General features: G+C 35.3%; 1 protein-coding gene and 1 long non-coding RNA gene across 2 annotated transcripts; both read left to right on the plus strand.

Moving 5' to 3' along the window:
* Nucleotides 1–296: 296 nt before the first annotated feature.
* LOC121767424 lies at nt 297–2,261 on the plus strand. Its single transcript, XR_006043091.1, has 3 exons — nt 297–576; nt 1,675–1,747; nt 2,218–2,261. It is a non-coding gene; the product is annotated as an uncharacterized LOC121767424 (long non-coding RNA).
* Nucleotides 2,262–2,313: 52 nt separating this feature from the next.
* LOC121767423 lies at nt 2,314–4,038 on the plus strand. Its single transcript, XM_042163687.1, has 7 exons — nt 2,314–2,332; nt 2,860–2,935; nt 3,131–3,243; nt 3,334–3,384; nt 3,514–3,627; nt 3,715–3,834; nt 3,908–4,038. Exons 2-6 carry the CDS (start codon nt 2,864–2,866, stop codon nt 3,779–3,781), a joined length of 417 nt encoding a protein of 138 aa, XP_042019621.1. The 5' UTR covers nt 2,314–2,332; nt 2,860–2,863; the 3' UTR covers nt 3,782–3,834; nt 3,908–4,038.
* The last annotated feature ends 8,214 nt before the right edge of the window (nt 4,039–12,252 follow it).

Raw genomic sequence — 12,252 nt, forward strand, 5'->3', positions numbered from 1 at the left:
TATAAGCCTAGTTGACCGTGCGAATCGTAGTTTTAAGTTGAAATAATCTAGAGTTTGGGGTGAACCCCTAATTTGTCAAGGCACGACGAGGCAAGGCGATCGAGAGTGCGCATGGAGGCCGGTGGACCATGAAATTTTTTCTTGGAATTGCGTGAAACTTTGGAGCAAGCTAGGTGAGAACCATTCGAAGGACGTAAGTAAATTTCGGGACGAAATTTTGTTAAGGTGGGTAGATTGTAACACCCCGTTAAAAAAAAGAGAAAAAAAAATCAATTATTTATTCCAAATTTGTAGTCATCTACTTGGTCAAATATATTTCTCTAAACCCTATCACCAAACGATTTCCCCATATCTCCACTCCCTAAAACCTCTCCAACAAACCAAATCTCCACAGAATTATTATACTACTCCATATTAGATTCAAATCTACAATTTATATGAGAATATATATATACCCAAACCATTCCACAAATTTTTACCTTTCCTCCAAATTCTGAGATAGCAAAAGGGAAAAATCGAGCAGCCGGTGAATCCAAATCCTCCCTGCGATCTCAATTTGTTCTCCTCATTCCAAAGGTATAAATCCTTTCCCTATTGATCGTTGTTATACATACCATACTTCACTCCCCACATAATTCAATCAACAAGTGTCACCGATCAAACAAAACAATAACCACAATATGAAATCAATTAGAAACTTACATCGGGGCTATTTCGGGGTTGTGCGGGGATGTTCGGGTTGGTTTCGGGACGTTTCGGGGTGGGTTCGGTGATGAACGATGGCTGCCCGAACACGTTAGGGGTAGTACTGCAGTCAAGCGGTGACGGCGGATGACAGCGACTACGGTGTGCAGCACGGCGAACTGCGCTGCGTCACCTGCTGCGGCCTGACCCTGCGACGGCAACCTTTGGCGAGGAGACTGCACAGTAGCAGCGACGGCAGTGGCGCACATGGGAGTGATGACCGGCGACGAGGCTGGGCGAGGGCAGCTCGGTGACGGCTTCGTGCAGACATCAGCGTTGGCGAGGAAGCGAACCAGCCACCGAAGGTGGCGCTGAATTGAACGGAGGAAGAGTGAATTTTGGAAGAAGGCGACGGGAAATTGAGTTTTCTCTCAAATTGGGGATCTTGTCATGTGAGGGAAAGAGATGAAGGAGGAAGGGAGAGATGGGGCCGATAGTGGAGAAGGGAGTATTGCTTGGAGGGTCATTATTCTTGGGCCTCCCTTCTTTTTATTTTTGGAGAAATAAGGGTGGGTAATAAAATTCTATTGGGCCTTTCTTGGAGTCATAATAGTTGGACTTCTTAATTTAATTGAAGGAATAAGTTGGGCTAAGTAAATAATTAATTTGATTCTTGGGCTGATAAATTAATCCTGGGGAATTATTTAATTAGCTCTCGAATAATTTGAAGTACGAATAGTTTCATCTTAAGTCCGAAATAAATATATTTTAGAGGAAATGAAGGCGAGAATTTAATTATACGCTTAAATAATTTTTGGGAATTTATTCCGACATCGTGGTGGAAATACGAGGAGCCAACGGAGGAACTTTAGGCGGCCGCCGAATAATCAAAAACCGAGAAACGAGATAAACGATTTTAATTAGGGTGCATGCATTTTATTTATTTACTGGATTCATTGTGTTGATCTATGTGTTATTTAAATGCTAAAGGTGATTCCTTGCAAGCGAGACGTGATATCAAGGGAAGGGAAATAATTTCGAATTAAGGACTTAGGCGAACGAGGTGGGCTTTCTTTTTAAATAAGGGCAATGCCCTAAGTATATTTTTATGTGAAAATGATATGAATATTTGTCATGTCGTGTTTTGTTTTATTCTATGGAACCTATCTGATTTGGCTTTTGCCATCAATGGATAATCGAATTCGGGTCTGACTAGGGAGTGAGTCCCTACTCAGGCTAGTGTACACCAATGGGGATCGTGAGCCGTCTTTTGGGTCGGCCGGTCTAGTGACTTGGAATGTGGCCACGTTACTTGTCATCAATGGATCAGATATGGTAGACATCTATGAGAAAATGACTGATCAGTCGAATTTTACGATGGAAATCATTTTAGTGTCTTGGGCGATTTCTAAAGTTAAAACCCCAAGGTCACTCAATGGTGGCATGATAAATACTTTTTATAAAATGTTTTTGGCATGAGTCCACTGAGTGCATAAAGTACTCAGCCCTGCATTTCTTTTTAAAAATGTGCAGGTTGAGCGTGACGGGTGCGGTGGGTGTTGAGCAAGACCGTTGAAGAAATTTAAGTGTGTAGAATGTGTCATGTCTTCACACGTGGCATATTCCTTCTCTCAAATGCTTTCGCTAAGTAGTTGTCCTTCTTTTGAGCTCTTGTATCGTTGAGATAGTATTCGTTTTTGAGTTGTTGATTGTTGAGATACTCTGATTTTATTCGAGCTATTCCCATTTGTTTCGAGCTTTGGTCGAGTTGTGTTGTTTTTCCCTTTCTTCCCCGCTTCTTTAATCCTCCCCTAATCGCGATCAACCATGTTTTCTATCCTTAGGAAATGCGGGCGTGACAATAATTAGAACATATCAGCTTAAGTCAAATAAGTCCAAGATAGAAGAGTTATCTACCATAACAAGACCACTATAGTGTAGTGGCGGAACTAGAGGAAAAGATCCACAGTTTTTTATGATGTTTCTTCTTTTTTTCTTTAATTTCCAACCAACCCCAACAATTTCATACTAATAAATTTCACCAGGTCTTGTACGACTGAATTATTTTTTGTGGAAAGAGGGAGTAATAAATTTCACCAACTCTTTCTATCTTATTTATTTACATATAAATTGAGTATTAATTAATTTGATAATCTGATTTTCTATTAATCTCAGGCCGATGACTTTGGAAGAAAATATTGAAGCTGTGTTGCCATCCAACGGAGTCCTCATGGTGAAACATGATCAACATGTATAACTCCTAATGATTTTTTTTTATTTCATTATGAAGTGGAGATATTCTAACAATTCTTTATCATATTCCGACTTCAAATTTAATGAGCATGTGAAGAGATAATTATACTATATCATGTTAACTAAAAAGCATCATTTTGTTTCCTCCATAAAACATTATGTTAGCATTAATTCTGGAAAATTATGTTTGCAGGTTGTATTGACTAATGGCTTGGTCAACCTCACATTGTCAATACCAGATGGTATGGTCACTGGTGTGACATACAAAGGGAGTGCCAATACCAAAAATAAAGAAGATAATAGGGGGTCATTTCTTTTTTTCTAATGTGATATATAATTATTTTGAAAAATTAAAATTTTCAAATCTAAGTTAATTACAAGTAAACAAATCAACAGGTATTGGAATGTGGTTTGGAACAAGCCGGGCGATAAAACCATCATGGATAAGTGAGTCAATAATTAATTACTTATTATATAAACTGCAAATTAATATTGTTAGCTCTACATGACCCTATCAAATAGACAATTGGAATGAGAATGGAAAATTCAAATTGAATTGATTAAATTTTTGTTCAGGTTTCCAGGAACAAGCTACAAAATTGTAATGCAAAGCAAAGATCAAACAGAAATCAGCTTCACCTCAACATGGGCTGTTGGAAGTTCAAGAGTTCCTTTAAACATTGATAAAAGGTGAAAATGAAATAGTAATATTAACAATTTGATTTATTTATTTATATTAGTAATAATACTTTTCTTAATTATGAATGAAAAAAACAGATATGTAATGCTACGAGATTCTCCTGGATTTTATACATACACTGTGCTGGAGCGATTGAAGGAATGACCATCTTTTCTAATATAGGAAGGGCGAATCGTGTTCAAGCTACAAGAAGACAAGTAACTCATTGAGATTATAAATTTTCTTTTCTTTTTCATTTAGAAATGTATTTATGGTATTTGCAATTGATAGATTTCATTACATGGCGATGTCGGATGAGAGACAAAGGGTTATGCCAATGTCTGAGGATCGATCTAACCGGGAACCTCTTGCCTATCCGGAAGCTGTTCTCTTAACCAATCCATCAAATCCCCAGCTTAAAGGAGAGGTAAGAGCATTAGTGGTGGTGCGGATGTCCCGGCGAACATCCCCGCGGACATCCCAAAAACACCTCCTGCCACGTCATACGGGCATCCCACTGCGGATGCCACCTCATACGGACATCCCACTACACAATGGCGGACATCCCCAAGGACATCCCGGTGGACTTCCCACAATAATAAAAATTCACAAATTAAACAATTTCCGGAATTAAACAATTTACGGAATTAAATTTTTGACACAAATAGGGAAAAAAATTCCATTAAATAAAAAAAAGAAAAGTACATTTCACCAAATAAAAAAAAATACATTTCAATAATTAAAAACTACATCAACGACGACCCCTCCGCTGTCATACTTCTTCAATAATATCGTTCTGGAGTCGAACATGGACTTGTTTTTGGCGCATGTCGGCAAATGCACGGACTCGATCGACTTCGTCGTGGGGTATCCCCATGCATACATTGCTAGTGGCCACGCCATGGCTTGGACCCGCAGCATCAACATCATCATTGGTCCAATCAGTCATTGCTGGACCTTTATCTTCGACAATCATGTTGTGCATGATAATACATGCATACATGATGTCGGCGATGCTGTCAACATACCACAGTCGTGTTGGACCCTTCACTGCCGCCCATCGAGCCTGGAGCACACCAAATGCCCGCTCCACATTCTTGTGCGCTGCCTCTTGACGACCCGCAAAATAGACCTTCTTTTCTTCTGTGGGGCATCTGATCATCTTCACAAAGACGGGCCACATAGGGTATATCCCATCCGCCAAATAATAGTCCATATTGTGATGGTTGCCATTGGCGATGAAATTGACGGTCGGACCAACGCCCATGCACTGGTCGTTGAAAAGGGGCGACGACTGGAGGACGTTGATGTCTTTGTTAGACCCGGCTACTCCAAAATAGGCATGTCAAATCCACAACCAGTAGTCAGCTACCGCTTCAAGGATCATCGTGGGATTCTTGCCAATCCGTGCTGATTCCCGAAAACCCGTGCTGATTCCCGTGCATATCCAGCAGAGCCTGACAATCTTCGGGGATAGGTTCGGGGGTAGGCTTCCGAAGATACCTATCCCCGAATATCTCCCTAACACCCTGACAAAAATACTTCAGGCACTCGCGGGCAGTCGTCTCGCCGATGTGGAGGTACTCGTCAAACAAGTCGGTTGCGCCTCCGTATGCTAACTGCCTGATTGCGGCAGTGCACTTTTGAATCGGCGTGTGGCCAGGTTTACTAGCCGCATCCTCCCGCACCCTGAAATACCCGTATCGACGGTCTAAAGCGCCCACGATATGCAAAAAGAGCGGATGATGCATCCTAAAACGTCACTGAAACATGTTATCCCCATATCGTGGCTCCGGAGCGAAGTAATCCTCGTACAACCGACGGTGTGCAGCGAGGTGGTCCCGGGGTACTATAGATCGACGATGGATGGGTCGAGGTACCGCCGGCTCCAAGGCTGCTTGTTCCTCCCTATCCGTTGCCTCCCGCACACGTGCATGAATCAGCCGCATCATGTGTTCATAATGCCCACCGCTACCACTACCAGCCATTACGGATCGGGTCGGCCAGTAGGTTTTCTTGACCCAGTTGACGAATCTAATTACTACAAATTACAATCATAACATCATCAATGATTTATCTATTTGGATTTGTGATATCATTCATAATTTTGTTTAATGAATTTTAGGTGGACGATAAGTACTTGTATTCGTGTGATAACAAAGATAAAAAGACAAACCAAGCGTATTGTATTTGTTTTAGGGTTACCAATTTTGGACAGAAGCAAATGAGAATGGGAATTTCTTGATCAAGAATGTGATACGTGGAACATATAGGTTGTTTGCATCAGTTCCTGGAACCATTGGAGATTACAAGCATGCTTCTGATATTATCATTTCTCCAGGATCCAATGTTGTTGTAAGCGATGTGGTTTTTGATGCTCCAAGAAATGGCCCTACAGCTGAATTCTTCATTCCAGATCCTAGCCTAGCCTAGCCTAGTAAACAATTCAAGATTCATCCCTACCCACGCCCCGCCCCGCCCCGTTGAAAACTAGTTTCGGCTTTGCAGATATTATTGTACGTATATCCTTATCCAACAACCACGCTCTTATGTTTCACAGTTTTGCAATTTCATTCAATATAAATCATCATATGTATTGCCTATATTGAAATTTAATCATTCCTATATTATTGTGAAATATACAATCAAAATAATCCATGAATCTAGAAAACAATTAAGTACTATTCCATTTGACTAGGCTGTACCCCACTTAAAATGAAACATTTGGAAATTGGTACGGTATTTTATGTAGTATTGTTTTGTAAGTTAACGAAGAGAGAGTAAAGTAAAAGAAATGAAAAAATAGAGATAGAGTTATTTACGTTTTAGAATACGTTTCACTTTTAATGGGACATCTAAAAAGGAAAACGTTTCATTTTTAATTGGACAGATGAAGTATATTATATGAGCTGGTTAATCCTGTGGAAAGAGTAAGAGTCCAAGATGAGGTCCATTTATTAATTAAAAGCCCAATATAATAGGGCCCAAATAAGTAAGTATTGTGTTTCATGAGAAATACTAACTTCTAATTTTCTTATTGTAGACCCTACAATATAATATGAATCCAATCAATTGTCATGTTTACTTGTGTAATGACTATGTCTAATATTTATCTTTTGTTCGGTTGTTACGTTTTTTTCAAAAGCTCGGCTTATGACATTTATCTTGATTTCTCTTTGTAATATCAAGATTACATATAACGAGGATTGCTCCGCTGAGCGCTCAAAATGAGCGCCAACACGAGCGACAGGGTTTTTTCATCATTTTTTTTCATTTTCTCTTTTCATTTTATAGTTTTAAATTATTTTAAATTCCTTTCAGCATTGTGAAATTATTTCATATTGCTTCACAGATCTGATTCTCCAGCAATATTAAGTCAAAAAACTATACGTACAATTTTTTTTCCAGTACAATTTCATCTGCACAATTCACTCTTTCTATCAATTATTTCTCCAAACTGAGATTCCATAAATTTTTTTTTTCAAAATCAAATTCCACTACACATCTCATATTGTAATTTCTCATTTCTTCTCCATCTCGAACCTTTATTTGCATGCATCCTGGCCAGTATTGCACCCTCCTGGCGCCCTTTTCGCCTGAAGTATCCGAAGCTTTGCCTACTGGCTAGAACACTCAACCTGCATACTTAAGCAACTGTTTTGCAGATATAATTCAATTATGCACATCATACTGACCAGTAACCAAGGCCTAGAATACGACTTATCAATCTTCTTGTGCATTAATTACCAAATCCGGTTTGTCATCTTCATCTTCTTGATCTTCTTCTTTCATTTCTGACATTCTATATCTTTCGAGCCTCTTCAACTTGTTCAATCGAAATTCTTCATCCATCCAATTCTTCAAAAGCATGCAAAATTTGATAGATTTTGTTGTCAATCGAGTTCTTCTATCTGTCACTGTTCTTGCACCTGCACTAAAAGCACTTTCGGACGCTATACTAGACATTTGACATGTTAGTAGATCACGTGCAATCATAGATAAAATAGGATAATTTTTTTGTTCCATTTTCCACCAATGTAGAATATCAAAATCCTCAGAATGTTTAAGCTCATTTGTTGATCTAGTACCAGAATCACTTTTCCTCTTTTTTATTTTATCTAGAAGTGCATAACTAGATGAACAACCACTGCTGTTTTTGTTAAAAGAAGATGGAATAACATTTGTCAATGTATTTTTAAAACAAGAGGTATATGAACCAACTAACAAATTTAAATAATCCTCCAATTGATCATTTGTTATAGGATTTTCAATACCAAGACACGAGTAATTTTCTTCAAGATAAACTTCACAACCATCCTTTTTGCATCTTGGATCAAAAATATAAGAAAAAATAGCACAAAAAGGAACATTTGATAATACTTTTTCCATTTAATCTCCATCTTTCCAATAATGTCTTTCACATTTTCCATATTTCTATGCTCATCAAAAATTTTAACAATGTTAACCATTTCACGCAACATAATATTGGAAGTAGGATAACAACTACCGGACATAACATTAGTCATATCACTAAACGTTTGTAAAAGTGGTATTAATATGTCAACAATCTCCCAATTCTTCTCACTAATAGCACTAATGCTAGAATTTTTCTTCTTCTTTCGTATAGCGTATTATTATTGAAGAATAAGGTTTAGCTTCCATTAACATTCTATAAGTTGAAGACCACCTCGTTTTTACATCAATATAAGGAATTTTAAATTTCATTTTCGCACTTTTAACCATTCTCTTATACTTTTGCAACCTAACCGAAGATGATGTAATGAATAACAAACAATCTCGTATAAGATCAATGTGAGATCTAATACTTTTCATTCCATCACATACACATAGATGTAGGACATGACAAACACAACGAATGTGAAAAATTTTGCATCAAAATTTGGCTTCAAAAATTCAATAAAATACTCCATAGCTTTGCCATTATTTGCGGCATTGTCTAATGTAATAGACATAATTTTATCACTTATTTCCCAATAATTCAAACAAGACATAACAGCTTGATATATAGATATACCATCATGTGGATGCTCAAGCAATGAAAAATCAATTATTCTTTTTTCCAACATGAAATTTTCATTTATTCAATGGGCTGTGACACATAAATAATGCAAACCTTTTCTACCAAGCCATAAGTCGGTAGTTAAAGAAATTTTAGAATTTAATTTAGAAAACAATGTTTTCAAAGCAATAATTTCAAATTCATATATTTTGTAACCATCTTTGTAACAAGTGTTTCGTGAAATACTTTTAAAACGAGGTTGAGTTTTTTCATAAAATTTGCAAAATATTGAGTTTCCACAAAATTAAAAGGAAGTTCAGCTCCTATAACAAGTTTAGCAAGTTCAATTCTCACTTCATCTTGTTTATATGCACAATTTATAACAGCACCACTAGATGAAATATCTAAATTTTGTTGTGTACTATCATCTAACAAGTCATTATCTTCCCAATTCTTGTGATGATTATTCAAATGTCTAGTTAAAGTACCAGTGCCATAATTAACTTTAAAAACAAATTTGACCTTACAGAGCTTACAAGCTGCTTTTTCATCATTCAAGGTAAAATAATTCCACACTTTACTAGTCTTAGATCTAACTGGTGGTTTTTTAACTGCAATAGAAGTTTGGGTTTCAACAAAAGTGGTTTGGTCCTCCTCTAATTTACATGTTGTGGTTGTGATGCAGATTCTGAAAAAAGTGGAACAGACTCATTTTGTGGTATTCTAGAAGATGAACTAGGAGAAATTCCCATAAATCTTTTCATTTTTAAGATATAAAATAGCCAAGAAATAAATAGGCAATGAAGCTATAACAAATAAATCACAACTTGAGCAAAATTAGGTGTATAAAAAATCAACAGTAACAAATATGAAACAAGAACATATATAAATCAAAAATTAAAATAAACCAGGTGATTATTGGCAGTTCAGCAACACCAAATCAGACAAATGATACTTCGATTGGATGATTCTCGACAACACCAAATCCACCAGATGAACAGTTGGATGAAGATGGATGATTCTCGACAACAATTACTGAGGATGCAGTGAATAAGAGTAAGAGAATTGGAGTAGGGATGAAGATAGAATGGAGAATACAATTACATGTATTTATAGGAGAATCAGAGAAGAACAATTAAGATTTTACCACCTAATATACAAAATTTGAAATTTAATACCATTGTATATTTGAAATATTTTCAACAAATTAACAACTTTATGATACAAATCATCCAATTGATTTTTATGGTCTAGATTCTAGTAGCTAGTAGCATTATACTATGATTCTTCTTGAGATCAACAAATTTATTAGTGGCATAAATTTTTTAGTGTGAAATACATAAATTATACCTGATCTTTTACTTTCGCACATAAATGGTACATGATCTTTATTTTATATAGTTTTTGGTACCCCATGACAAAAATAACCCTAGGTACTAAACATGTGATTTTTTTGTTATGAAGTATATTTTTTGGAAATTTCAATTAAATAGAACCAAATATGTGATTTTTTTCTTCCTTTCTTATTTCTTTTTTTCTTCTTTTGCTTATTCTTCTTTCTTTTTTCTTCATTTTCTTCTTTCTTTTTAGTATTTTATCTTCCTTTCTTCTTTCTTTTTTCTCCTTAGTTTATGTTTCCTCTTTTTTTTCTTTTCTCTTCTTTTTCTTCTTTCTTTTTAGTGTTTTATACATACATCTAATTGCATTCATAATATAAATCAATAACAAAACACCTAATTAAATTAATTATTTAAAGTAATTAAATCAATTGAATATTTTTAATCAAATTATTTATACTCATTTTAGAGTTGAAACACCTAACTAAAAATATTCAACTCTTTATCATTATGAATACAATTCACAATTTTAAATTTTGATTAAGACTATATTGATTAGTTATTAATTTAATATAAAGTAATAATTATTATTTATTAATTACTACTAGTTTTTACTATTATAACAATAATATTATTATAATAATTAAATATAATTATAACTATAATTATGATTAAGTATATTTAAATGATATTAAAAATAAATTAATTAATAATTTATAACATCAAAATAATAATATTAATATTAATTAATAATAATAGTATAAAGAGTGAGGAGAATGAGAGAAGATATTATAATATCACTTTTGGAACTAGTTTTGTCGATGCCCAAAATATCCTTTATGACACAAATGGAAAAATGAATTTATTTAGACGGTATTTTGGGGTGAAAATTGCATCAGGTACCAAAAATGTGATTTATATGTAAAAAAACGATATAAAATAAAAATCAGGTACCATTTATAGTTCACTCAATTTTTATTGTATGATTTGAATTGGAAAAAAAAGGAAAAAAGAATTAAAAATAAAATCCGAATGAAGGAAATATTTTAATTTCAAAGTTATAAATTAAAATTGAACTTAAGGTTCCCAATATTCGTTTTAATAGACTACAAAATGGAGTACGCATAAGTATACACTCAATTTCATTGCTTCACATTATTGACTAATATTGCTCTACACTTAGATTGCCACGCATAGCATTTATGTAGTTGAAATCTCCACCAAAAAGTGTGAATTTGGTGCTATACAATTTCAAATTTCAACAGAACTGCATTTTATATAGCAACTAGTTTTACCACCCGTGCTATGCACGGGCCATAAAACTTGTAATAAATTCTAAGATAAATGAACTTAAAAAAAGTAGATGATAAATTTTCTATAATTATGCTTGCAAACAGAGAATTCGTTGTTTGTAAAAAAGCACATCGTAAATATCCAGACAAATACATAAGTGTCTATTTATACATAACAAAAAATTTTATGAATTTGAAACGCAGATATGAGAGGAACAAATAAAATATAATACAGAATAAAGATGAGATAATGATACTTATATACATACATTATACGTAAGACAATAGTAAAATAAGTTCATTAAAAAATGCAATATTCATAAATAGGAACTTACGCAAACATCAAAAATCCAAAAGTTCATAAGTTTTGAAGAACTTCTTTATAAACAATGTTAACAGTAGAATCACCATTGCCTTCACCTTGTTCATCTTTACACACCAAAAGACTACAAGGAAGGATTGCGAGCAAACCAATCTTGGCAGAAATTCAAAGAGCAACTCATGAGAGATGTGTTATATCTCTAGGGATCAGCAACTCCAATTCTGAACGGGGAAGATTCAGGAGAGGTGGAGGTTTTAGCATCCGGTGGAGGCGTTGTAGCTGATCAAGGAAGTGATGAAGGAGAATCTGGTGATGATTCTCGGAGTCAAAATAATTGACAAGGATAGTCAAGATTGGCGCTGAGCAATGTTGTTGCAGACATGGGATTGACAAGTTCAAATGACGTATGAACTTGGTAAACTTGATCGAAGAATGATCAAGGAAGGAGTGGCCGAAAGAAGTCATAGAAGAGAGAAGGAAGTATTTGAGTCATCACAAAAGGTGGAGGATTGTTAGGAGTTTTGAGATGATAACAACGAGTGATGGTGCATGGGAGCTAAGCGTGGAGTGTGCAACACATGATCAAGAAGAAAGAGTTCAAGATTTAGTTGTGCAACGGCTACTAAGCCGTTAGACTTGCAGCTGCAGTTTCAACTGCATTAAGT

This window comes from Salvia splendens, chromosome 15, assembly GCF_004379255.2.
Source record: "Salvia splendens isolate huo1 chromosome 15, SspV2, whole genome shotgun sequence".
Classification (NCBI taxonomy): Eukaryota; Viridiplantae; Streptophyta; class Magnoliopsida; order Lamiales; family Lamiaceae; genus Salvia; species Salvia splendens.